General features: G+C 53.4%; 8 protein-coding genes across 8 annotated transcripts; 4 read left to right on the top strand and 4 right to left on the bottom strand.

Annotated features, from left to right (window-relative positions):
- Positions 1-316: 316 nt before the first annotated feature.
- On the top strand, positions 317-771 carry BDP81DRAFT_404924 (uncharacterized protein; the record flags this gene model as incomplete). The annotated part of the gene is made up of 1 exon (XM_060588920.1): positions 317-771. The coding sequence occupies one exon, from the start codon at positions 317-319 to the stop codon at positions 614-616; it is 300 nt and encodes a 99-aa protein (XP_060447639.1). The 3' UTR covers positions 617-771.
- A 1,188-nt stretch (positions 772-1,959) lies between these two features.
- On the top strand, positions 1,960-4,879 carry BDP81DRAFT_370833 (alpha-glucuronidase A). The gene is made up of 3 exons (XM_060586619.1): positions 1,960-2,692; positions 2,756-3,873; positions 3,927-4,879. The coding sequence occupies exons 1-3, from the start codon at positions 2,150-2,152 to the stop codon at positions 4,804-4,806; spliced, it is 2,541 nt and encodes an 846-aa protein (XP_060447638.1). The 5' UTR covers positions 1,960-2,149; the 3' UTR covers positions 4,807-4,879.
- Positions 4,880-4,888: 9 nt separating this feature from the next.
- BDP81DRAFT_470216 (methyltransferase domain-containing protein) lies at positions 4,889-6,070 on the top strand (the record flags this gene model as incomplete). The annotated part of the gene is made up of 2 exons (XM_060594540.1): positions 4,889-5,202; positions 5,264-6,070. Exon 2 carries the CDS (start codon positions 5,276-5,278, stop codon positions 6,068-6,070), a length of 795 nt encoding a protein of 264 aa, XP_060447637.1. The 5' UTR covers positions 4,889-5,202; positions 5,264-5,275.
- A 281-nt stretch (positions 6,071-6,351) lies between these two features.
- Positions 6,352-7,229, bottom strand: BDP81DRAFT_195634 (uncharacterized protein). The gene is made up of 3 exons (XM_060582472.1): positions 7,149-7,229; positions 6,968-7,017; positions 6,352-6,874 (listed from the first exon to the last, which is right to left on the bottom strand). Exons 1-3 carry the CDS (start codon positions 7,160-7,162, stop codon positions 6,570-6,572), a joined length of 369 nt encoding a protein of 122 aa, XP_060447636.1. The 5' UTR covers positions 7,163-7,229; the 3' UTR covers positions 6,352-6,569.
- A 198-nt stretch (positions 7,230-7,427) lies between these two features.
- Positions 7,428-9,539, bottom strand: BDP81DRAFT_345246 (common central domain of tyrosinase-domain-containing protein). The gene is made up of 4 exons (XM_060586086.1): positions 9,248-9,539; positions 9,066-9,196; positions 8,745-8,987; positions 7,428-8,694 (listed from the first exon to the last, which is right to left on the bottom strand). Exons 1-4 carry the CDS (start codon positions 9,522-9,524, stop codon positions 7,504-7,506), a joined length of 1,842 nt encoding a protein of 613 aa, XP_060447635.1. The 5' UTR covers positions 9,525-9,539; the 3' UTR covers positions 7,428-7,503.
- A 1,443-nt stretch (positions 9,540-10,982) lies between these two features.
- BDP81DRAFT_370823 (DNA-directed RNA polymerase I subunit RPA2) lies at positions 10,983-15,138 on the bottom strand. The gene is made up of 3 exons (XM_060586618.1): positions 14,927-15,138; positions 14,365-14,860; positions 10,983-14,303 (listed from the first exon to the last, which is right to left on the bottom strand). The coding sequence occupies exons 2-3, from the start codon at positions 14,830-14,832 to the stop codon at positions 11,094-11,096; spliced, it is 3,678 nt and encodes a 1,225-aa protein (XP_060447634.1). The 5' UTR covers positions 14,833-14,860; positions 14,927-15,138; the 3' UTR covers positions 10,983-11,093.
- Positions 15,139-19,230: 4,092 nt separating this feature from the next.
- BDP81DRAFT_447914 (ADP-ribosylation factor family protein) lies at positions 19,231-20,121 on the top strand (the record flags this gene model as incomplete). The annotated part of the gene is made up of 4 exons (XM_060592239.1): positions 19,231-19,280; positions 19,434-19,506; positions 19,585-19,604; positions 19,713-20,121. The coding sequence occupies 4 exons, from the start codon at positions 19,231-19,233 to the stop codon at positions 20,119-20,121; spliced, it is 552 nt and encodes a 183-aa protein (XP_060447633.1).
- Positions 20,122-22,203: 2,082 nt separating this feature from the next.
- Positions 22,204-23,340, bottom strand: BDP81DRAFT_314986 (family 17 glycosyltransferase; the record flags this gene model as incomplete). Its single annotated transcript, XM_060584051.1, has 1 exon — positions 22,204-23,340. The coding sequence occupies one exon, from the start codon at positions 23,338-23,340 to the stop codon at positions 22,204-22,206; it is 1,137 nt and encodes a 378-aa protein (XP_060447632.1).
- Between the last annotated feature and the right edge of the window lie 2,000 nt (positions 23,341-25,340).

Here is a 25,340-nt window from a genome sequence, read left to right as displayed (position 1 = left end):
GCGAAAGGGCTCTCGTGTATTATGCTATTGATAAAAGTAGAAGGCAAGCCTAACAGTATGGAATAGAGTATCTCCAAAGGCAACGTAACTCACATACGCACAATGTGACGGGCATATCTGTCCCCCGTTTTTGTAAGCTGAAGCTGGAAGGTAACATCTAGCCTGCACTTACCACTTACCTTCTCAATACTTCACCTTTTACTCATACTTCCTCTTCATTCCACAACGATCAATCGTAACAACATCACAAAAAAAAGGCTTCTCCGACGTCATCGCTCCCTTGGCACCTCAAGAAGTTCAAGAACGGAAAAGAAAAATGTGCCAAGTCTTCATCTACAAGCACGTCAAGTGCAAGTGCATTTGGGGCGAGATCGCCATCCCCTGCGGCCCCGGCATGGGCTACACGACATGCGGACAATTCGGCAGCGGCATCGCCAAGAAGCCTCTGCGGCTCCAGATGGCGGACAAGCGGCCGTGTCCGACACACGACCTGTACGGGCTGTATGACCGCAACCAGGCGCGGGTGATCAAGAAGATCTCGCACGGTATCAAGATCGGGACGGGGCCGAGTAAGCAGGACGCCGGGATCGAGGTCGCCTGCTGCGCTGTCATGTGAAGGACGGTGGTTGACGGATATTATTTGAGGCGAAAATGCAATGCAAGAGACGAAAGGAGGCACGTGGGAAGGGTCGAGGTGGTCTGGGGTGGGGTGGAGTTGCCAAGATGGGTAAGTGAAGCTGGTGACTGGGGGGGAGGTTGAGGCGCAGATGGGTTAGAGCTGGGGCTAACGTGTATTTACCCAGGGCCAAGACGCGATGACGATTCTAGCTGATGGGAGTTGAATGGACCAGAAATTTTCTTCTGCGTGGTTCGATTTTAACAACCGAGGAGACGGGAGAGGGCAATGGCGGGGGGGAAAGCGAGCAAAAGAAGAAAAAGCGAGGGTCTGAACACCGGGCTGTTGGGGTTTTCGGGGGTCGGGGTAGCTCGACCGAATGACAGACGTACTGGAAGTAGTAGCAGTTGCAGCACACTTGGCGGTACCATACCTTAACTACCACGAGGATGCTGCGTAATGATCAGTGACGACTGGGAGCTTTCTCGTCCAAGTTGATAACTCGAGTCATGGAATTAACGTTTCTACCGCATAGAGAAGAGTAAGATTGAAGGTCCGAGCTGGTGAATAATCCCCCTAAGTATTTATCAGTTCTTGAGAGAGCGCAATATCCCTCCCTACCCGAAGCAGTGCCGGCCGGCCGGACCTGGAGCTGTTTATTTCCCCTCTTTTCGGGCTTCCTTTCAAAAAAATTACCTACCGTCTCCCCACTCTCCTTTCCCCGATTCACCCCACGCTTTCCTCATCCTGTCCCTCTCCCCATGCGGGGAAACAGGAACATCAGACGTTTCCTCCCTCACTTGGTATTTTATGACCTTACTTAATTAACCATTCGTTTTGAGAGCACACCGTTGTTTTCGTCCTCCTGATGCGACAACGTGTCAGTCATGTAAGGTACCTTACGTTGGCTAGGGACTGCTCCCCACGACTCGTTTCTTCCATTCCATCTCAACACCGGAACAAGTTCCCCTTTCTAAGCCCAACTTCCAACCGCAACTTCACTTCTGTCCCCCCCGGTCAAGGTTCTCTCCGCTAGTGCCAATTTCTCCGCATGTCGCTGTTTAGACTCAAGATGAAAGGGGTCACATTGTCCAAGGGTCCATTGAAGTTGTTCGGGAACACATTGGATTGGTAGCCCGACCTCGATGGTCTCCCCCAGAGCTTCCCCACACCCAAGCCATGGATGAATATGTCGGCTTTCCTTTTAGCCTGAATACAGTACTTCGTAGTTAACCCCATCTGCTCATCACCGCTGTCGGCCGGTTACATTGGCACCCGGGAACCCTTGGAGACTTCGGAGTCGACAAGGCCTGGGTTGTGGGAACAATAATGTTTTCCTGTTCCTGGTCCTGCGAGTCCCGCAGATCTGGGAATCCCACCTCCAGGTGACGCTCGCGCGTTGATGAACGAACCCGCGCTTCTTCTTATAAGCTCGCACGCCCCCGATTCCACCATGTAAACAGGTCTTTTGGAGCAAGTGCTTCTTTCCAACTGGTTCTCGCCAGCAGCACCTCTTTCCACCGACCGCACGTCATGTGGAAGCTTCTTTTCCTTGCTTCTCTCGGCCTCGTTGCCGCAGAGGACGGCCTCGACGGCTGGTTGCGTTACGCTCGCCTGCCAGACTGCAAGTCTTCCGGCGTTGCTGACTCCCTCCCCTCTACCGTCATCGGCCTCAATGCGACAGAAAACGGCCCAATTGTTTCTGCTCTATCCGAGTTGACCAAGGGCTACTCAGGCATCCTCGGTAAAGACGTCTCTGTCGGCCAGGACGCCTGTGCTGCTGCTTCCGTTGTCATTTCTACTGTCGATGACTACGTTGCTGCTTGTGGAGGTGACGGTGTCGAAGCGGACCTCATTGAGGATGGCTTCTGGCTTAGTGTCAAAGGTGACGGCGTCAAGATTCTGGGACAGAACGAGAGGGGCGCTCTCTACGGTACTTTTGAATACCTAAGCTTGTTGGCCCAGGGCAACTTCACTGAAGTAACCTATGCGACAAACCCTTCGGCTCCTGTCAGATGGGCAAACCAATGGGACAACATGGATGGCACAGGAACTCATGGCAGCATTGAGCGCGGTGTAAGTAACCTTCTCTCTCATTCTCAACCCATCATCGAATACGAACATGTCTGAATTGAGCAGTACGGAGGTGTTTCCATCTTCTTCGAGAACCTCAAGGTCGTCACCGACATGACCCGCGTCTCCCAGTACGGCCGCCTGCTGGCCTCCGCCAGAATCAACGGCATCATCGTCAACAACGTCAACGCCAACGCCATCCTCCTCTCCCCCGAGAACATGGACGGGTTGAAGAGGATCGCAGACGTCTTCAGGCCATGGGGTGTTCAGGTAGGCATCTCCCTCAACTTCGCCTCGCCCCAGACATACGGCAACCTTTCCACCTTTGACCCCCTCGACGAGAGCGTCATTGCCTGGTGGGGAAATATCACCGACGAGCTCTACGCGCGCATTCCCGACATGGCTGGATACCTGGTCAAGGCCAACTCAGAGGGTCAGCCCGGCCCCCTGACCTACAACAGGACGCTGGCAGACGGCGCCAACCTCTTCGCCAAGGAGCTCAAGAACCACGGCTCCAAGGAGGGCATCGTCATGTTCAGAGCCTTTGTCTACGACCATCTCACGCTGAACCAGTCCGACTGGCGTGCTGATCGCGCCAACGCCCAGGTCGAGTTCTTCAAGCATCTCGACGGCCAGTTTGACGACAATGTCATTGTCCAGATCAAGTACGGCGCCATTGACTTCCAGGTCCGGGAGCCCGTGTCGCCTCTGTTCGCCAACCTGAAGAACACGAGCATGGCCATCGAGCTGCAGATCTCTCAGGAGTACCTCGGCCAGCAGGACCACTTGGTCTACCTCCCTCCTCTCTGGAAGACGATTCTCGACTTTGATTTGCGCATTGACGGCCAGCCCTCTGTTCTCAGTGACATTCTGTCTGGCAAGCGCCTCAACAGGCCTCTCGGTGGCTACGCCGGTGTCATCAACGTTGGCGCGAACTCGACCTGGCTTGGTAGCCATCTGGCCATGTCCAACCTCTACGCCTACGGTAGACTTGCGTGGAACCCCACTGATGACGTTGTCACTATTCTCCAGGACTGGACCCGTCTGACATTCGGCGTCGACCGAAAGGTCGTCGACACCATTACCAAGATGTCCATGGAAAGCTGGCCCGCCTACGAGAGCTACAGCGGCAACCTGGGCATCCAGACTTTGACTGATATCCTCTATGCCCATTACGGTCCTAGGTAAGCAAGAATACGCTCAAACATTTCCAATCCAAGACTAACTCCAAGTTCAGCCCGCGCAGCCAAGACGGTAACAGCTGGGGTCAGTGGACAAGAGCAGACGGAGACAGCATCGGCATGGACCGCACGGTGAAGAACGGCACCCGAAACGCAGGGCAGTATCCTCCCGAGGTGGCGGCCATGTACGAGGAGATCGAGACGACCCCCGACGACCTGCTCCTCTGGTTCCACCACGTGCCCTACACGCACAAGCTCAAGAGCGGCAAGACGGTCATCCAGCACTTTTACGACGCGCACTACGACGGCTCAGCCACGGCGCAGACGTTTGTGCCGCAGTGGGAGTCCCTCAAGGGCCTCGTCGACGAGGAGCGTTACGAGCACGTGCTCTTCAAACTCAAGTACCAGGCCGGCCACTCGCTCGTCTGGCGCGACTCCATCAACAACTTTTACTGGAACAAGTCGAGCATCCCCGACGAAGCGGGACGCGTGGGCAACTACAAGTACCGCATCGAGGCCGAGCACATGACGCTCGACGGGTACAAGGTCGTCGACGTCGACCCCTTTGAGGCGGCGTCCGGGTACAAGGCCATCGTGACGAGCTCCAACACGACAGCTGGAACGGCATCGGCCACGGTCGAGTTCGAGACTGGAACGTACACCCTCGCCGTCAACTACTTTGACGTCATTCGGGGAAAGTGCTCGTACGTCGCGTACATCAACGACGTTGTTGTCGGCCAGTGGAGGGGTAACAGCGAGGAGAAGCTGGGCCACTGGCCGTCTGAGTTCTTGGATGGGCACTCTGCTATCCGCGTCAACTTCCCTGGTGTCAAGGTGACCAAGGGCGATGCGCTGAAGATTGTCGGCACGCCTGACGGGCCGGAGGTGGCTCCTTTGGACTATGTCAGCTTCTTACCTGATGGTATCATTGACTAGACCTGTTGTTGGATTTTCGAGCAAGCAGACATCATTTTGTAGTAAATATTCAAGATTTATGAATTCTTCACGATTATATATACATAAATTCAATTTGTGTACATTTTGACAAACCTTCCTGTTGACCGCAAACGCATTGTAACGCAGATGGATGAATCGTGATTTTGTTCTGTGGTTGGTGTAAGTGATATGAACCCCACAAATTTCATCCGACTCTGAACTATCTCAGAATTTGACTCTCTTCACCCTAAATTTTCATCGAGCCATCGTCTCTCGAGCTTCAGATCAACGGGCCGCGCGTACGAAGCCCAGTAACTAGAGCATACGGACGGACTCAGCACAAAGACGTTGAATCTGAAACCATCTGGAAGAACCACAAAACCCAGGAAATATCCCGTGAGAAATAACCCCCCCTCTCAACCTCGTTCTCAGTGAGACTTACACACACCCCTCACAGGCCTCATCCAACATGCTTCCCACACCAGATACCTCCCACGTCCCATTCGAGCGTGTCTACGAGCCGGCAGAGGACTCGTACCTCCTCCTAGACACCCTCTCAGCCTCGTCAGAGACATCTTTCCTAACATCCCGCTTCGGCACCGAAACAACAACATCAGAATCAAAGTCAAGACCAGCAGCCCCACTGGTAGTCGAAATCGGCACCGGCTCCGGCGTAGTAATAGCCTTCCTCGCCGCCCACGCCGCAACCCTCTTCGGCACACCCTCGGTCCTAACCGCAGGCATCGACCTAAACGGCCACGCCTGCCGCGCCACAACCTCCACCGTCCGCCGCGCCGTTGCCGACAACCCCGCCACGGCCGGGCCCCTCTGGCTCGGCGCCGCCATGGGCGACCTCACGAACCCGCTCAGGCCCGCCAGCGTCGACGTCCTCGTCTTCAACCCGCCCTACGTCCCGTCCCCAGAGCTCCCCGCGCAGTCCTCGGCCACGCTCGTCGCGGACGCCGCCAAGCAGACGACGTTTGACGAGGACTCGTACCTACTCTCGCTGTCGTACGCGGGCGGGCGGGACGGGATGGAGACGACGGACCGGTTGATTGAGGCGTTGCCTGGGGTCTTGAGCGCGAGGGGGTGCGCTTATATTCTGCTGTGCGCGCAGAACAAGCCGGACGAGGTGAAGGGCCGGATCGAAGGGTTTGGGGCCGGGTGGAGGGCCGTCACTGTCGGGGAGAGCGGGAAGAAGGCTGGGTGGGAGAAGTTGCAGATCATCAGGGTGTGGAGGGAGACGGAGGGGAGCCCTCGATAGAGAAACGTGAATGAGTTGTGGCTCTCTATCTATCATCTTGAGATCTCGTTGACCTGCGCACATCTTTGAACTTGCTAGCGAGCGAGCCACATGGGCACAGCTAGTTGCGAGGATTGTAGTTCCTTTTACTGGAATTGTATTCTTTTATTCCCCAACCACCCCCAACGCCTGAATAGCATCCGGTTGGTCTTAATGTGTAGGGGTACCCCGTCTTTTTTCAAGCTCAGGGCCCCAAGTTGTAAAATAAAAAAGTTCATCGACGGTTCGTCGTCTCTGAGGGGGGGATTTTGGCATAGATAATATCCCCCTTTCAAGAGTTCTTTCATGATTCCACAAATGACCATTCCGTCTTTCTTCCTCGGGCAAACAGAAAAGACTCTCTCGGCGCCCGTCAAAATCCCGAATGTTTGGTCCAGAAACAAAGACAGCAGTGGGTTGGCGTCGGTCTTTGTCGAACGAATTTGCGCGGTCTCCCATTTTCCCCCATTAAAATCCCAACTCAACCGCGTCCGCGACCGCGTCCCCGACCACGGCCTCTTCCTCTGGGACCGCCTCTTCCTCCACGGACAGGGCCGCCGCGCTCCGCCTCCTTGCGCGCCTTGTTCTTGGGCTTCGGTTGGTCGTCGATTAGCAGTGTGTCAAGCGGCAGCGAGTCGGGCAGGATAAAGTATCGAATCGTCGAGCCGCGGATGTTCATGGTATCGAGCGAGACGGCGTCCTGGCCCCGGGGGGTCATCTTGACTGTGCGCAGCGCCGTGTTCATCTGCGGCGAGACCGAGGTGATGGTGCCGTGGACGATGGTGCCTGTGATTTCGCAATACGCGTTAGTCTAGAGTCCTGCAAATGGGTTGCGCATCTTTATAGAGGTGCGGAAGGCAGAACAAGGTGGCTACTGACCATTCTTGAGTTCGATCGTCACCGTCTCATTGGCACACTTCATCAAAAATCTAAATGTTGCAAGTTCTGGTCAGCTTTGCTTGTGGCCTCGTTTTACGGCGAGCGGCCTTCTGCATCTCTGAGAAGGCTCAGCACACAGAATGACGGCAAAGGGAGGGAAAGAACAGTCAATTGCGCGTACCTGACGAGTTTCATTTTGGCGGTGGCGTTCGTGCGTTGAGCGTGTCGTTCGTAAAGTGGAAAGGCGGCTGGATGCGAGACCTCGCGACTGAGGATGGCAGTCCTAGGTGACGGAAGGCTGAAGCTTCGGAAAAGGTGCTATCCCGTTTCTGGGAAGTGGGGCGACTAAGGTGAGTCTTTGGTCACAACAGCTCGGTCCACGTGACCCTCCTCACATCTTGTCATGTCAACCTTATGGCGTAAAGGCGAAAGCAAATTACACATTAAAGAGCAGCTATCTCTAAAATCTCTAATCAATGGAATCAGGAACATACTCCCGCAACTAATCTTTGCCTCGTCGTAACGTGGAGACGGCATCAGCCGAGGCTCAGCACGAATCTCTCCACCATGGGACCCCATCTTGGAAGCTCCCACTCATGCCTGGATGCTTGAACATGGGCGCTTGCAATCTGGATGTGTAGGCTATCTATTGTTCTCGCCTTAATTTCGGTCGATCCTTCTCCGACAATCCGAATTTGCAGATGACTTTCAAGGTACGGTACGATTTCATCGGGTTCGAGCCCAGAGATGGTTCGCGCCGAAACCATGTGCATCAAGGCCGATGTCAGAGGAACCGTCCCGGACACATGGTTGCCTGAACCCATATTTTTCATCGCAAAAATGCTCATTGATCCGACGAGATTTGGTGCAGTTGCCCAAGCAGTGGGTTCTTCGAGTGCTTCACCTAGGAAGAAATGGATCGCAAACGAGCCATTCAACGCTCCATTCTGAACATGGATATTGGCGATCCATTCAGTGTAGATGTCATCCTCGGTCGCTACTTTGGTCTGAAAGTCTGGATCTTGTGAAAAGTCCAGCACATGCTTTGAACTAGTCCCTTTTCGAACTTGGGATAGCGGTCCCCATTCTCTTTTGGACGCGGCTCTTCGTTGCTTCCAAGCTAGACCCGAGGGACTGGACGAGCCGTAGAGTCTATTGATGGTTGCTATGAGGCGAGCTTGTTCTTCGGACTTGTGGATTCCCAGACTTGGGTTTGTTTCCGCGTACGAATATCCGAAGGCTGTGGTGTCTCTGGCCATCGCCGAGTTCCAAAAGGTGCCATTGGCGTCCGCATAGAATGGCTTAAGTTCCGTAAGCCAGTTCTGAACGGTCCCCGACGGCATGGTGAAAGAAGGCTCCATTGCGACCTGGGAAGTGACCCAGGCGGTAGGGTACAGGACTTGCCACATAGCGACAATTCGTTCCACCATAGTATGGTGCAAGAAGAACACTGGATCGAATGCCGAATACTGAATGTAATACAGATGGCCGCGGTCGCCCACCAATACATGCATGGCATCGTGTAGAGCCTCCACCGAGTCGTATTGCGTCTGATTCGACGCCGTCCCCCAATATTTGTTACTGAAGGGTTCGAAGTCCTTGTAATTGGAAAGGAGAGTATAGAGTCTTTGCTGAAGCGCAGGTCTGGCATGCTCAATCGCGTGCGCTATGCTCTGGTTGTCCGTTGTCTCGAAGGGAGCTCTCATTGTCTCTGTCCAATAGGGAAACTTGTACTATCAGGATTCTACTCTTTGATCAAGTCGGTGCCACTACTTACATCGCCTTGGGAAAAGACCTGTGGGTCCAGCGGCCGGAACTTGTAGCTGTATAACGGGTTGGCAATGGTCTGCCACCCGTTGGGACCATATACTTGGATTGCAGGCTCCTCGAATTCAGATAAGTAGACGTTTTCTCCGAGCGGCGGTGTAGTGGCCCAGTCCCAGTATGGAATTCGGAAGTCTATCGCAGCGGCTTGATAGTAAGCTCGTTCCGTTGGGTCTGGGAACCATGAAGCAATCAGCTGCACGAGTTGGAAGAGTATTTGCTATTATGGTGTTAGCGGTTATGTATCTGGCGTCACAGCTTCGTGGGGTCTGACCTCGTATAAAGCAAGATATACGCGGTGCCACGATGGGAAAAGAATGGACATGTGGGTGCAGTAGCCCCTTTCTTCGCCTCCCGGTTCGCCGGGTACGCCGTTCCATGGAACGAATGGAACACCGTGGATACCTGTTGCATATCAGAAAGCCGGTCGACACGATAACGGCCAGTCAGTCTCACCTGCGATCTGATACCACGACAACTGTTCGCTTTGATTTGTGAACTGGAACATGCTTGACGCGAGGAGAAAAAGATTCCATTTGAAGGGGTTGTCCTTCATCTCTCTGATGTCGGGGCGGTTGGGAATAGTTCCGTTTATAGAAGGCAGCTTGGTGACAATGATTGGATCCTGCGTCTGACGCTTGACCAACTTGGCCGCGTCGAAGCCATAGTCGTAGGCCGACGGGGAGGGTATGGCCACTGCGGTAGTAGCGAGGATGATAAGAGATAGAAGCATGGCGCAGCGGATCGCCTTTACTGCGCCTTTTTAGCGGTCGACTGGGTTGAAGTCAAGAGTTATGAGAAGGTTGACGAGGACAATGGATATTGGTGTTCGCGTAGTATGATACTGAGACGTGGTAGATGTCAGAGGGTCGTAGAATGAGCTGTCCAGGTCGATCAAAATTTCGGCACAGCCAGATTGCCTTGAAGAAGGAAACCAGGTGTGACGATGACAGCAAGATGATCGTGTTCAAAATTCCGGGGTTGTTTGGATGTTGATGAGTGCCGGACTCGACGTCCAAATCGTGACGGAAACAGCGTGGCCGAAAGAAATGTTGAAAAGGGCGGATTGAACGATATTAAACACGCCAATGTACTACACTTTGGGCACCTTAGTCGCGGAAGGCAAACACGATGTGAGTGGAACGCCGCATAGCCGTGATGGTACGGTGCTTGCGTAAGTAAATTCCTTGTTTTCGGATGGTAATCTCCAGATCCAGAGTAAAGAAGGAAGGTATCGAGACAAGGTACATTTTCACGGTGTCATACTTTTCTTCAGAGGAAAGAGCGAGGTCATGAGCCACTGGTGAGAGGAGGGGGCCAAAGGAGAAGGTACAGGTTCTTGCCCTCGGTATCCTGTGGGCACGAAACGTGCGGTGCCTTCCTATCCACCTACACCAACGTAACATGCCTTACCTTCTCTCGCCGTTCCACAGCACAAATATCGTACCTCGGGTACTTGGCTTCAGAGTCAAATACATAGTGAACAAAATCTAACGATGATAGCTGAGAAATCAGGGCGCCGTGACACGTCAAGCCAGGTGGAATGATTTGACCAAAGTAAAAAGGTACTGATGATACGAGGGCAAGCTTCAGCATAGGTAGCTGTCTTCGGGTGAATGAAGCCAGACCGGTATGAAGATCTCACTGACTCAATCTCAAACATCTTGGTTGCCTATGGCGGCTCGTGGCATTTCTATATCAAGCCACCCTGGAAGTGAGCTACATCAGCTTCCCGTCCGACCTCGGTTTAAGATGACCAAAAAATGGAAGCATTCACAGCTACGATGAGCCACATTTGTCTACCTTGGAATACCACGAGGTCTCTCAGGTACGCCACGACTTTGGTAAGCCGAATCGGTGCCATAGCCGACCGAAAACGCAGAGCATTCCCTCAGATCTGTGCCGCCAATCGACGGTCAAACTCAGCAAAAGGCGGATGCCGACATGGTGTGTACGATGTACACCCAAATGACTGTTTGTTGATTCGGTAACCTACATGAGACAAACGGTCCAGCATCTGATTGTGACCGCTCTACACATGTTGATGTTACGTGGTCCACGCTCGTACCATCTTTGTCGTTTGTCAAACCCCTTCGGACTTCGGCTTGGAGTCTCGAAGGCGAAGCTGATATTCGGTTGAGGAGCTAATTCCGAACACGGGAGCAGGATCGACGAATACAGTCACTAATCAGCACGAAACAGTTCTATCAGCATCTTGGACCTTTGTCCATTAGTAAGTCATGATTTATGTACAAGGTGGAATACATCTTTTGTCTACCAAACGCCGACGGTCTAAGCCTCTCTAAGGTAATGATTTCATGGGCTTCAAGGGGCCCTTGCGAGGCGCGTCCTTGGAGTCGATGCGATACTTCAGCTTGACACCCATAGCCGCCAACTCCACATCCAGGAACTTGAGCGCACCCGGAACAACGACAACCGTCGTGTTCTCGCCTCCGACCCACTGGTTACCCTGTCCGTCCTCCCAGATCTCTCCCTCCACCTTGGCGGCGCTCTCCGCGTCGCCGGCGTCGAGGCGGGTCGCGCAGTTTCTGCAACGCACTGTCGTGACCTGCTTCTTCTTACCCACAAATGGCGACACGGTTGGTTGGACTGAAAGGAACGAACCACAGCTTCGGCAGATCCAGGATCGCGTGTAATCGGAACAGTTGAGCAGACGATCCTGCAGCAGGAAGGCCGTGCCGTGAGCGAGCAGCGCGTCACGCTCCATCTCTCCCACACGAATACCACCACCACGCTTTCTACCCTTGATGGGCTGGCCGGTTGTCGGCACGACTGGTCCCGTCGTTCGCACTTGGTACTTGTCGTTGACCATGTGACGCAGACGCTGGTAGTAGACGACACCAACGTAGATGTCGGCGGCCAGTTCCTCTCCAGTGATACCAGAGTACATGGGCTCGTTGCCATGGTAATTGTACCCAGCCTTCATCAGCTGATGACCAAAGTAGTCACCGGCGGTGTTCTCCTCGTTAAACTTGAAGGGTGTGCAGTCTTGTGCCAATCCGTGGAGAGCGCCGGCCTTTCCAGCCAGTGACTCGACGAACATACCGATTGTCATACGAGAGGGGAAAGCGTGAGGGTTGATGATGATATCGGGCTGGATACCAGACTCGGAGAAAGGCATGTCGACGGCAGGCCATTTCTGGGAAGCGACACCCTTCTGTCCGTGACGAGAAGAGAACTTGTCACCGATGACAGGGGATCGGGGAACTCTGAGCTTGATGGAGATCGTCTGGGCAGGCTCGTTGCCCGACTCGCTACCGAGCACACGTACTTCCTCGACAAAGGCAGTCTCAGACTCCTTGTACTTTTCATAGTGTGTCTGTCCGTCCAGGTTGATCAGCTTGCCGCTGTAGTCTGCTGACACCGTGTGCCATGCGCAGAGCACATCTCCCTCCTGGACCATCCGTCCAACGTAGGGCAATCCGTCCTCGTCAAGCAAGCCACGGTAAAATCCCTTGACAAAACCGCCAGGGGCGAAACCGAAGAGCTTGGTAACGTTTTTGGTGGCCCGCGTTCTCGATTCTTCCTTCAGCGTGACCTTCTTCGTCTTGTAAATAGTACCGTGTCCGAATCCTCTTTCGTGTGCCGATTTGTTCAGAATCATAGCGTCGTCCATGTCGTAGCCAGTGTACGAGATAACCGCCACAACGGCGTTGAAGCCATTAGGGAAGTTGTCGAATCCATAGGCGTTGTGCAAAGGCGACCGTACGACTGGCGTTTGGCCGCTCTGAATTCTGTACATCTTGTTGTCTGTTCGGTGCCGAAGAGCCGTTGCCGGTGTTCCCATGGTTTGCTTACCCATCTGACATTGGTACATGTTTCTGGGGGACTGGTTAAAGTCTGAGAAGGGCGTCATGTTGGCAAGAATGGAGAGCATGTTGGTCGGGGATTCCTCCACGTGCGTCGACTCGCCTGACACGATTTCGTTCTCAACAACGGCGATGGACATGTAGGGTTGCTCGTAAGGCCCGACGAAGTCCACCTTGTCAAGAGGAAGATATTTCACAGGTCTGACCATACGCGCAGGCGCAGAAGACAAGTAGATACCAGGGTAGGAGCCGCCGTTTGAAGGAGGGACGTATCCAATTTCCAGATGAAGGGGGACACCGTGGGTGCCCTCAACCTTCCAGAAACGGAGAGTGTCTGCAATTCTAAGAGATTCGCGAGGTGTGCAGAAGCCGATGAGCTTGCCGTCAAGCATAATGACAACACTTTCATCTGTAGCCGCAGAAGACGTCTCCACGGCTCCCAACTCCGCGACGAGGCCGGGAATCTTGGAGGCGTCGATGGATTCGGTCATGATCTTACACTTGTGAGCCAGATGGTTAAGCAAACCGCAGGGCGAACCATCAGGAGTGTGTACAGGGCACAGGAAACCCCAAGACTCGGGCAACAGCTTTCGGACCGTTGTCGTCTTCAACTCGGCGAAGAAGGCACCTCTGTGAATCATTCGGAAGTGACTAATGAAACGGAGGAAGTTGAGCTTTTCCGCAACAACGGTGAAACCGGCTGTCTGTTGCAGGTCAAGACCGGAGGGACTGGTCAGGTTACCTGTGGAAAGGAAGTATTCCAGGCCGTTTCCAAGGTTCTCGTTGGCGTGTCTGAAGATATTGGCAGGGAATTCCTTGGCGAAGTCCTGTGATGTGAAGGGGATGGCCGGGTGCTTTCTGGTCCATTCGCGGAGAGATAATCGGACAGCAGTCGACAGAAACTCCTCAAGGCGCTCCTTGATAATCATGCCGTAAAGGAAACCGCCAAGAAGAACCTCTTGGTTCTGGACGGCATCAGGGTTGTCGACAGCGCAGTCGCCTGCCACGAGAGCATACAGCTTTCTGATCATGAATAGAAGCATCTTGAACTTGTCGTTATCCTCCTTCTCGGTGACGTTGATGTTACCAAGGTGAACAAGAACAACCTTGCGCAGGAACTCGGTGCCGACGTCGTAGTTGGACATGGTGTCTGGTACACCCATGACCACGCGGAACTTCTCTCCAAGGTAGGCTCTCGTCTCGGTCTTGCTGTAGAGGCCGTATGACTTGTAGGTTCGGAGGAGCAGCTCGACGCGATCCGTCAAGAAACTGTTCTTGGCCGACTTAGTGTTGGAGAGACCAATCAGTCCTTCGAAGATGTCGCGGTCGTTTGTGTCGACAAGAGCCTTGAGGACCATCATGACTGGGACGAGGTACTCGTTCTTCTTCCAGGAGAAGCGGAACGTCATGTTGCCGTCGCTCAGGTAGTGCAAAACGTTGGTTTGGGATGTCTCATCGGGTCTGACCGATCGGACGATGATACCGTACGGGGTGTAGCCTTGGCCTCGGTTTTGGAAACTCGGTCGGTTGATCGCCATGGGGAAATTCCTTCGATTGACTTGCAGCAGTCGGATAATCTTCTCGATACCGTTGACAACAAAGTACCCGCCCAGTTCTTCGGATTCTTCCTTTCTTTGCACCAATTGGGCTGGGGAGTTGCCCTCCAAGTGGCATCTGTTGGACTGCCAATCCCTCATTAGCACCCCGCCGTCAGTCTTGCGATAGGTGTATGCAAGCGCTTACCTTGACCATGATTGGCACCTGTCCAAGCTCGCGCACGAATTCTTTCGGATCACCACCATTGATCCTGTACTCAAAGGTGGCAGATAGCCTGCCTCGGTACGTTGCATGACGCTCTCTGCATTCGGAGGGTAGAATTTCGCGATTCCTGGCGAACTTGTTGGAGGGGGGTAGCTGAGCCTTTTGCAGGGCTACACTCTTGATCCGTATGGACAGGCGGTTCTTGCCTTCGAGACCAGCCCTGTCATCGCCATCAAGATATGTCTTTGTGCCAATATCCTCGAGGCCTCGGGCGAGGAGACTCTTGTCGTCACTTGTGAACAAGGCATTGAACGAGTCAATGTGAGGGCTCACGGCCTCTTGCAGGGCAGGATAGGCTGTGTGATCCTTCGGGGGGTTGCGGAAGAGGTTCTCGCGACGAACGGTATTGTACTGGTGATCCCACTCGGTGCTGGTCGCTGAGGGCGCCATGTTCGCTCTCTCGTTCGCTTGCCTGCGACTGGGATTGTTAGCTTAAGGTAAGTGATTCCTTCCCTCTCTCCACAGTGAATAAGTGCTGACTTACGGGGGACTATGTCATGTGGGTGTAACAATGTCAAAAACTGGTCTCCCTAGGCAAGACAAACGTGACAGAGACGAGGAGGGCGAAAACGTATAAACTTCTTCCTACTACGCCGGGTTTCTGGGTCGCAGAGGGCAAGATGCGACAGTCGGGCGCTCGGTGAAAACAAAAAAATAATTATGGAGATTGGAGCGGAAAAAATTGCATCGTCCAATCATAGCGTGGTCTCGTCGAAAGTGCAAACCGTTATCCAACACGGTGCGAAGACGGTGCTTTATCTGAGGTGCGGGGCCTCTTACGGAGTACTAAGGTCGAGATGGGATGGAAGGCGTCCGTAGACGGAACCCCACTGTTGCGGGATTGTGCACCCGGGACTGAGATGCTCTCGGAGTTCCCGTTATGAGCGGCAGAGATATCTAGGGAGACCGACCCACTCCCGTCCGTCCACCAGCTTTCACCTCGGACAAGGCCTTCCATTGCTCGACTTTGTATCTCGTTGGGATCACAGAAAACTGATTAGCCGTAGAGACGGGATATTGCGCGTCCTGCCGCTTTCTTGATTGTGTCACCCATGGTTCGTTACCTCTAATCTGTCACGAAATTTCGGTCATATTTGACTGGCCCCGGTTGGTTACTCAACGTGATGTGAACCCGACAGCTGGGAATGGACGGCGGAAGTAGACGCGTCAATGGTTGGTGGCTGTCATCGCCCGGGTTCGCTGACGGAACTCTGCGCAATTCGTCTGATGATCGAGATGGTGGTATATTGGGTTGGAGGCAGAGCCACGGCCTCGATGAACTTGACTGGCTATGCTGGGTCGAATCAGCACAGTGAATCCCGACATAGAATTGAAGGACCTACTCAGCCTTTCAGCGAGACAAGATTTCTAACCCAAATTGGGATCCGTCAGGCAGGGTAAGCAACCTTCACTTGGTGACCCAAGGTGTAACAGTTATCCGCACTAATAAGAGAGTAGGGTAGCAGGAAGGTGAAGACTGAAGTGAGGTGAGGTAAGGTCAAGTCAGGTCAGGCCTTTGGGCGGAAAGTGGTCATGCCGTACCCCCCGGACAGCGTTGGTTCTCACCAATGCTCGCGGTGGATGGGTACCCTCCCCGTTAAATCTAGATTTCGGGAGTCTCCTAGAAATGCAACTAGCAAAGGAAGACTCCTGATTAGTAGAAATTACAGCGAGCAGCTGGCGACTTGCAGCCCAATCTGCACTAACTAGGGCCCGACTCACCAAGGCCAGGAGCTAAGGCGTTTCCATGAGCCATCCAATTCTGCGTGAGATACCTACCCCCACCAAGGTACTCGCGATGCTTCTCACTCTCACTCTCACTCTCTGCAGTCCGTGACTCCGCGACTCCGCACCCGTCATGAGATGACGGCAGGGTAATGCCCGGGGGATGCATAACATATGCTGCCGCCCTTGCCTCTTGGCCTTTGCCTGTCCCACCCGCCAAGCCCCTGTCTCCTCCAGCTTAGGGTCGAGGTTCCATACCTAAGATACTTTTTATCTTCAACTACCTCACGCCTCACTAAGCGCACCAAGGTAACCTGAGGCAATTAACAGTACCTACACTTGCTGCTTGTGTGATAACACCACCTCATCTCGGGAGAAAACTTCTTGGACGTAAATTGCGATTTTCTTCTGTCCTTTAGCAAGTCTCTTGTACCTTGGTTTTCTTTGGCCAGCTTAACACGTTTGTCCTGCCAAGTCATCTCAAAAACAAATGGGCATGCTGGCTTCTTCTCACCTACCTACAAGTTCTCTATTCCTATGGTCCCTTTCGCCCCTACTGACTGCGGGATCTGAGAGAGATGGAGAAAGTAAGATGATAAAACAGAGATAACTTGCCTTATCTTAAGGTAAGGTAGGTAGGTAGGTACCTTAGCTGACCTTAATAAGTGCTGCACCTTCCATTGGGCGTAAGACTGAGGTGACTGCCTTCCCTACCTTAACCTTTCCATACTTACCTTACCCCAAGCTGCGGAAGGTACGTACGTCTTGCGGAAATAGCTCCTTCCATGGATGTAATTGGGTTGTCTGCGGCTTTTGTCGCCCGCGTGCTTGCCTGCCTGGAGACTGGAGAAATAGCCCAGCCTGCCTTACGGTCCTTACCTGACCATGCGCCATTGTTGCTAAATACTCCCGGTCTGCAACCTGCTTTCCCAGCAGACTCGATGTTTCCATCTTATTGATTTCTATCCCTCCACCTCGGTCCGCCTTTCCTCCAGCTCGCGCCATCGAAATATCCATCTGGCTGCCTCCCGAGGTCGTGCCTATATTGCTTTTTTATCACGTTCTCAGTCCCCGACTCAACCTCCGTTGCTGGTCGTCTCCCAAGAAACAAGGTAGACACCAACAAACGCCTTTGTCGGCGAGCCGCCCGCTTCTCACCTCGCCTCGCCTCTCATCACAGTCACAACGTCATTAGACGCCCAACGCCGACGACCATTCTCCCCTCTCCATCGTACCGTCCTGCCTCGGCCCGCACCCAGCCAGCCCTTGCAGCCTGCTTGACGGGGATTACCAGACAGATCTGGAGTTGTGCCGCCTACAACAATTCGGGTCCTCACGCGCCCTTCGTCCTTCTTCTCACCTTCCTCTTCTCGACATATCTTTCTTTATTGGGACATCATCTACCATCTACCCATCCACCCGCAAACGCGACCACCTGAGCCACCTTGACTTGTACACCTTACCTTACCCCGAGGCTGACTGAACAACATCCGAGGTGGAGAGCTAGCCTTCACGTCCACCGAACCACTTCGGCGTCTCCTTTACTAGCCTTGAAAGTCTGCATGTCTTGGCCTTACTTTTGACACACCGCGGGTCGAATCGCTGCAACTCATCAATCTAAGCCGGCTAGGAGCCACTCGGCCCCCCATATCGGGTTCTGGTGACTTCCAGGACGTTTAGGCTATCGCGCCTCGTCGCCATCTGTCTCTGCCTAGCCGTTTGCCCACCGGATTACAAGCACTGCATTGAATACGGCCATCGGTTACATCCACTTCATTTGGCATTGGCAATCCGGGAGCAAATCTACAAGCTCTCACGTCAGGTCACGGAAGCATACCTTGGTCAACAAGCATTCAAGACTCATCTCATCCACATCTGCCAAAGAGGTTCATCACGGTCGCAGATCGAGCGCCGTGGTATTGAATAACCGCCTCGTGGGCTGGTCCTTGTCGGAAATCACCCTTCGCCGCCGCCACGCTCGCATCTCATCCCTGCTACCGCTGCCGCTGCTGTTGTCGGTGGATTGACTTCCATGCCGCTGCCGCACATAGCATATTGCAAAGGCACTCACACCCGAACTCAGGTGCACCAGCACCTGGTTGACGTACATTTACATATTACCGGTCCCTGATCGCAGCCCTTTCTCGCGGCTACCGTGGGCAGATCCACATGATCTGGTAGAAGGAAACGAATGAAACCCCAGTCGTTGATCTCGTAACCGCTACAGACCCTGTCAACGCGGTTATTCCAGGTCGCCTTTTCTTCCCCAACCGCCAAATCTTGCGACTCCAAATCCGGCACTGTTCATTCTACAGCTTGTGCCCTCCCCTCCCGACCCCGGTTCCCCGACCCCAAGCTTGAGCCGGATCCAGGGTACTCAGTCACCTTCCACGGCCCATCATCCCTCACCATCCCGTCTTTTCCTGGTGGGGACCTACTATACCTTACCTCACCTCACAGGCCGCTCGAGGTACCTCTTCCGGCCCAGGCCAGGCCAAGCGTCACCTGCGCTCTTCTTTTCTGGTTCCCGCCCGCCGCCTGCACTGCACCTGCATCTGCGCCGCAACTTGCTCTCAGTTCCAGTTCCAGCGTCGTCGCCCGCCAACGAGAAACCAGCGACGCCCATCGAGCCTCTCTCTCTCTCTCTGTCTCTCCCGCCCCCATCATCGCACAGAGCAGAGTAGCAACCTGCGCCGCCATCTCCCTCGTCGATGCCAGCGACATTTGACTTGCGACATCTAGTCGGTTACCACAGGTCATACGAGACATTTTTATTTCCAATTTTTAAAAGCGTCTGAGCGCATCAAATACTTAAGCATCCAAATCACAACTCCGCACACGTCCTTCCTCCCTCTCTTTCTCTCACCGTATCGACGTCTCTGCCGAACGAAATAGCAGCAACCGCCACGCCGCCGACCTTTCTCCGTTGCGCAACCTCTATTGCCGTCGCGCTATATCCGGATCCAAGATCAGTACACGTTGGCGACTCCTCTTTTGGCCATCGACGCATACCATACTTCCCTCTTCCACGCCAGCGCATCGCGCTCACTATACACCACCACCATGGCGGGGCTTTTCCGGAAAGTGTACGACTGGCTGTTGAGGACGTTCTGGTGAGTGCACTTTGTTTGCCGCGATGAGCAGCGGGGGTGATTTCCAGCGATGGACGGCCCGCGCGCTCTGACCTCACCCCGCCGCGCCCACTCTGCCCTTGCCCTCGATCCTTGGAGATGGTTTCTTGAGCTTCAGCTGACTTGCGACGACAGGGCGACAGAGATGGATGTGACAATGATCGGTCTCCAAAATGCGGGTAAGACGTCTTTGCTCCGCGTCCTTGCAGTAAGTAAATCTTTGTCTACAGCTGTCATGCTCTACTCCGCACCAAGTCCGTCCGTACGCTGACATTTACACTTGTAGGGCGGCGAGTTCACCATCGAGTAAGCGACCTCCGTTTCTTCTTCAACCGTCAGAATTGCCCACTGTGCCGTCTCTGGTGTAATCGGTCTCGGCTAGCGGCATCCTCGGCTAACTGAAATCTCGTGTAGCTCGATCCCGACAGTCGGATTCAACATGAAGCGGGTGCAACGAGGACACGTTACACTGAAGTGTTGGGATATTGGTGGCCAGCCCCGGTTTCGAACGATGTGGGAAAGATACTGCCGTGGCGTCAACGCTATCGTCTTCATCGTCGATATCGCTGACATGGACCTGCTGCAGCAAGCCCGGGAGGAGCTTCATGCTCTCATGGACCAAAATTCTTTGAGGGAAATCCCGCTGCTTGTTTTGGGAAACAAATCAGACCTTCCCCAAAAGTTGTCGGTGGACGAGCTGATCGATGCGCTTGACCTCAAGTCCATAGGCCACCGCGAGGTCTGCTGCTACGGCATCAGCGCCAAGGAGGAGACCAACTTGGATGCTGTGCTACAGTGGCTCATGAAGTGGGCGAACAGGTGATGCGTAATACTATCGCGCGTCGGGTGCCTCGATCCGCCGCGTTTCCCGGTTGTCCTGCCCTGCCGTTCTTGCTCGATCGCACCTTCCCTTGGGGTTGTGGGCCAGTAGGTTCGAAGCGGGCAACATGATTGCCGAAGACGAGGGAGAGGATTCGGCATGGTGTTCGGTGTCGAAACGTTGTTGTGTCAAAATTGTCCTCCAGATCACGGATCGTCTGACGTTGTCAGTTGGTCTGCGACAGCATCAGTAGCAGTAAGCGTGCCAAGTCCCCATGGCATTTTCACCATATCCCACATACCGGAGCGGGAGGGAAGTGGACTGTTTTAAAGCGGTAATTTGGACGGCATTTCTGGAAGCAAGGCGCTTGCCTTTTGATTTTGAAGTTAGCACGCCGGGATTTTCAGTCATTTGAAGGTCATCTAGCCTAGAAATGCTGGTACGCGACGGGGCTCAAGCGAGGAATAGCAATGTAGAAAGGAGCAGAGCGGGGTATGAGTGGGTGGCCATGACGATGCTACGAAAGTAGACGAATGAATATCATGACTGATGTACGATCGCTTGATCATCTGTTCATCTTTAATCTGCATGAGATTTTCGCTGCCACAAGATGGTCCTTCGCGTGTGAAGAAGGTGAGCCGCTTCATCGTAGAAACGCCAGGAGCTAGACTGAGCTACAGTTTCGGGGTGTGGTGGTGTTGAGATTCTCTTAAGAGAGTGAGGTACGAGAATTGACGAAGCTAGGAGAGGGGTAGACGAGAGAAGAGAGAACTAGAGTAAAGAAGGACGGGTGTGAGATGTCTCGAGAAGAAAAGTAAAGAACGAACGAGAGAGAGGGGTAAAAGAGAAAAAGATATCAAGTTTTGTCAGTCTCGTTCTTCTCTCTCTCGTTCAGCAGCACTCTTGCTCTCTTCTTATTGTCATTCCTTTGCGCAGCACACAGACCAGAGACTGCCAGCGCATCGCGCATCAATGCATCGGTTTCCATCTGCTGCTGGCGCGACGTGATTGGTCCGCCAACCGACGCTTCCGCACCCCTTTGCTGCCAGCTGCAGGGCCCATGGGGTGAAGAGACAGACAGAGAGAGAGGGAGAGGGCGGGGAGAAGGAGGGGAGGGATTGGGTGCTGTCGCGCCCGAGGTTGTTCTTGTCTCTTGCGTTGTGTTTTCAATGTCTCGGAGGTTCGGAAGAGAGAGGAATGTTTTCGGAGCTGAGTTGGGAACAAAAGGGGAGAAAATGAGAAGAATCGAGTAAGGTAGGTTTAACAAGAAAGAAAAAAGAAGGAAAGAAAGAAACCGGTTTGAAAAATAAACGAGCGTGAAAAGAAAATGTGCCCTTGGAAATAATAACTACTATTTGGGGGGAGGACGGTAAAAAAAACCCCCTCCCGCGGGACCCATTCAATGAGCGATGCCACGATGTGTTAGCCAGGGATGGCCTGGTGATGCTTGGGACGCTAGAGGTGGCAGAAGTGCCAAGCGGACAGACAGGACAGCCAGCTGCTTTTCTGCCTCTTGCTTCGTCAAAACCCCACACTCGGACTTGACGCTGGCTCACTTACTCTCTTTACCACCCTTGAGTTCTTTGAAACTTCTACCTTGTATAGGCACGATTGTTTTCTTGCTCACTCACTTCATTCACCTTACCTTACTGATATTCGCATCAACTTGCAGTGAGTGAGTGAGTGTATGGTATTCTGGGAGTCGATGGCTATAATCACCTAAGGTCAACGAGGAATGTGGAACTCACGTACCCACTCAAATGTCATTGCTCACTCGCTCATTCGATGTCATCCACATCACCAGAATACGTCTTCATCAAGAACTGGAATGTCCATCGCACCACTCGCAAGGCAAGGCGGCACGAGCACGGTGTTGAATACTATTGGGAAGATGGTTTCTAGGGTGTTCAATTCTTCTAGGTGCCCTCCATTTGGCTACTCCATCCCTCCCACCATAAAAAGACGATGATGCGAATCCTCCCATGTAACCAGTAACTCCTTGCTAATGTATACACCCATTTGACTAGTAGAACAGAAAGTAACAAGACATGACCAAAGGAAGCGAGGAACGGGAGTCAATGACAATCATGGGTAGTCGGTAAACCCAGCTGAAGGCCCATCCCGGTTCACCATGTAACCAAACTTTTCCGGCTCATCCAGCAATATGCTCGGCACATCTGTATTATTCTCAAGACGCACGAACTGGTCAACATCCCGCCCCCACAGGTCCTTTCCGTTCCTGATGGCGTCCGCTATACGGTCCTTGTTTCGGAACCTTTCGCCATTCATCCATTCATGGGAGAAGGACGACATCTTGGTGAGGAACTCATCGACGGTGGCGAAGCAGCTGGAGCAGTGCCAGCAGGCGTTTGCGAGATTCGCCTTCTCGAGATCGTAGAGGGGCTTGAAACCGCCGTCTCCCATTCGGAGGTTCGCCGGCAGGAGTGTGCGTGAGCCCTGGTAGTAGGTGGCTTGCGGGTGTTCCCACTCGGGTCCTGTGTGTAGGAACTGGAAGCTGTAATAGTAAAAGCGGCTCCGCAAGGTGAGGCGGCGGGGAAATTGGCATGTTCGCAGTACCAAGAGCGTCTCCGGCCGAGCAATCTCGTCCACGTCGGCGACGAGGATAACGTCTCCGTATACCGGGGCCTGCCTGCCGACGAGCCTGGGCAATACTTGGTTGTACATGGCGTTGCGCTGTAAGTCTTCGTAGTCCCACGACCTTCTCGGGTTGAAGTCTGACGGAAATTCGAGCTCATGATAGATGAGCTTGTCGTGGTAAGGCTTGAACCGGCCCCAGTTCTCCTTGATCGTGAGTGGCTTGGGCCTGCCAGTAAAGGTCTTTGGAGACTCAACGATGACAAAGTAGTCAACGTAGTCGTAAGTAGAGTTTAAGCGGATTTCCATCCAGTCGAGCTCTGTGTTGACCATGAATAGGTCGTATACCTTCCGTTGGCCAGTCTCTGACTGAGGCGTGAAGACGGGGTAACCGTGGTGCTTGCAAAACTTGCCTGCAGCATCGGAGGAGTAAAAGCCATGGTGATCGCTCTTGTTGCCGAAGTTGAGACCGCCTTTGGGAAGCTTGAGGGACAGGTCGAGGCTCGAAATGCGATGGTCGAATCTGTCAAGTGTTGGATGTTGGCTGAAGTATAAAATAAGGCAGACCGTTATCGCCAACAAGAGTTTCAGAATGACAGGAGAGCCAACGTGCCATTGGAGGACCATCGTGTCGATTAGGTTAGGTGTTGATTGACAGATGGCGACCTGCGTAGGAAGGGCAGACGTTCTCCTGGTCTTGGGTCGTCGCGGCGAGGCTGTTTCGTTTCACCTCTCAAAACAAAAGTTGCTGAGCGGATTCGAGATACAGCGGGTGCAGCGTCCACCCTTGGCCGGCGTTACTGGTCGAAGTGTGAAAGGAAATCCTAGCCAGAAGGCAGTATGAGGAAGACACGCTTTGCAGAGCTACTCAGATGAGAGCATCCGGGCCACGGATCGTTTGTTGACGGGAGTAGCCTTGTCGCATTTCTTCAAACCCGGGTAAGTGTGCAAACCCCAGGATACCAGGGGGAACCGGCAGGTATATAAAGCGCACGATTACGTCGAGGCTCGGACAGGCTCGAGCACCGGTGTCACCTGCCTGTGAAATGTGAACTGGCTAGAGATGCCAAAGGAGGGAGCATGGGGGGCGAGCTGAAGCAAAGTAAAGCAAAGTCAAGAAAGCACACGTGCTTCATCAAATGAAAGAAATGTTTTACAGTAAGGTAGGCAGAAGTTCTGATCAAATTGGCACACTCTAGCTGGGCGAATTATGGGGGAATAGCTCAGCTATGGGCAAGTTTAGGTTACCACAAAGGTAGCACTAATAGCGCGATGGCGGGCGCTTCATAGTTTATACAAACCAAGGGAGCCCCTGAAATTGGGTTGAAGAGCAGATCGGTCGAGTTCCATTGTCGAAGCTGACAGACACACGGCGGCACCATGTCCTCTCAGCTCGAAATGGGTGTGAGTCTCCCGTGTCTTGCACATGCAGACAAGTGTCCACCCGAGCTACAGTTGTGCGTGTGTGGCCTGTTGTCCAGGAGTGTTCAGAGGAATGGTAAACTTGGCTGGCACATTGAGATACCGTCCGTCCGTCCTTCCATCTTTGACGTTGATGAGCCCAGGGTTAAGGGTGGGACCAAAGCTACTTGTACCTGCTGTTTGGAAACGCCGAGAAGACAACTTTATCTGTATGGTGGGTGGTATTCGTAGATCAGACGAGCGAGCCTAGGAATGGGGAAAGATTCGGTCGTCTGGGGAAAACACGTCGATGCTCTCAGCCCAAGGATCATTCTCTCGATAGCTAACAGGACTCATCCTGCCCTGAGAAGGAAAGTGAACTGCATGATGAGCGCAAAAAAGGCACGAACATCCGTCGTTCCGTGGTGCGTGGGTAGTGTGAACGGGAAAGATGAGAAGCAGGGGCGTCCTGCGTGATTAGTGTCGCCGACAAGGGTGTAGCAAGAAGAAGCTTTTACCAGGCCGAGTGGGGCCTAGTCACTCTTCCCCAATGGCCCTAAGTCTCTCGACCTGAACAGGTGAAGGAAGGCGCGACAAAGACAAAGCTGAGGGCACTGCTGCGCCAAGGTCAACGGCGGTAGCTGTCAGCACGTTCGCGCTCCTTTACCGACGATCAACCTCGTGTGGCACTGAACGTGCTGAGTAACGCCCCTGCGCAAGCTGTGAGGCGCAATCCATCGTTCGGCGGAATTCCACCATCAACACCAATGGAAAAGACTTTCACGATGGCTGCCTGTTGCGGGTTTACACACTGCCGTATACTTGGTACTATTACCTAAGAGGGTATTTTGGGGGTTCATGATCCCTAATAACTAAACCCGGCCTACTCCTGAAAGACAACACAAGCCAAGGTGAAGCCTTCGTCTCAATACCTGGTAAAGGAAGTTCTTCAGAGCTTGGTATGTCTGAGCAGCCACTGTCCCACCGCCCAGGTTTCAAGTTCCAGCAATGCCATCACGGGCCAAGCCCAACGGGCCCCGGCTTCGAAGCTTGCTCGATTCAAGCACCTGTTGGCCTGAAACAAAATCTTTTTCGCCTCAGGAAGAGCTGAGATGTCAAGATGCCAAGCTGGTGTTCCTGCGACATTTGAGATTATACCGAGTACCGTAGGTGGTGGGTGCGTATCCGTAGGTAACTTGTATCTTGCTCCAATCTTTCTGTGAGAC

Source organism: Colletotrichum phormii (genome assembly GCF_030913505.1).
Source record: "Colletotrichum phormii strain CBS 102054 chromosome Unknown BDP81scaffold_6, whole genome shotgun sequence".
NCBI lineage: Eukaryota > Fungi > Ascomycota > Sordariomycetes > Glomerellales > Glomerellaceae > Colletotrichum > Colletotrichum phormii.
The sequence above is the reverse complement of the archived record's forward strand: the minus strand, read 5'-3'. Positions and strand labels throughout refer to the sequence as shown.

Bases quoted from the DNA above. Each gene is read 5' to 3' on its own strand.
- BDP81DRAFT_195634 (XM_060582472.1), bottom strand. The intron at 6,875-6,967 runs GTCAGTAGCCAC...GCGAAATCACAG, and splicing joins GACGATCGAACTCAAGAATG to GCACCATCGTCCACGGCACC.
- BDP81DRAFT_345246 (XM_060586086.1), bottom strand. From the start codon at position 9,524: ATGCTTCTATCTCTTATCATCCTCGCTACTACCGCAGTGGCCATACCC. The intron at 9,197-9,247 runs GTGAGACTGACT...GATATGCAACAG, and splicing joins GTCGTGGTATCAGATCGCAG to GTATCCACGGTGTTCCATTC. The intron at 8,988-9,065 runs GTCAGACCCCAC...CAACTCGTGCAG, and splicing joins TATATCTTGCTTTATACGAG to CTGATTGCTTCATGGTTCCC.
- BDP81DRAFT_370823 (XM_060586618.1), bottom strand. From the start codon at position 14,832: ATGGCGCCCTCAGCGACCAGCACCGAGTGGGATCACCAGTACAATACC. The intron at 14,304-14,364 runs GTAAGCGCTTGC...AGGGATTGGCAG, and splicing joins AGGTGCCAATCATGGTCAAG to TCCAACAGATGCCACTTGGA.
- BDP81DRAFT_370833 (XM_060586619.1), top strand. From the start codon at position 2,150: ATGTGGAAGCTTCTTTTCCTTGCTTCTCTCGGCCTCGTTGCCGCAGAG. The intron at 2,693-2,755 runs GTAAGTAACCTT...TGAATTGAGCAG, and splicing joins ATGGCAGCATTGAGCGCGGT to TACGGAGGTGTTTCCATCTT. The intron at 3,874-3,926 runs GTAAGCAAGAAT...CTCCAAGTTCAG, and splicing joins TATGCCCATTACGGTCCTAG to CCCGCGCAGCCAAGACGGTA.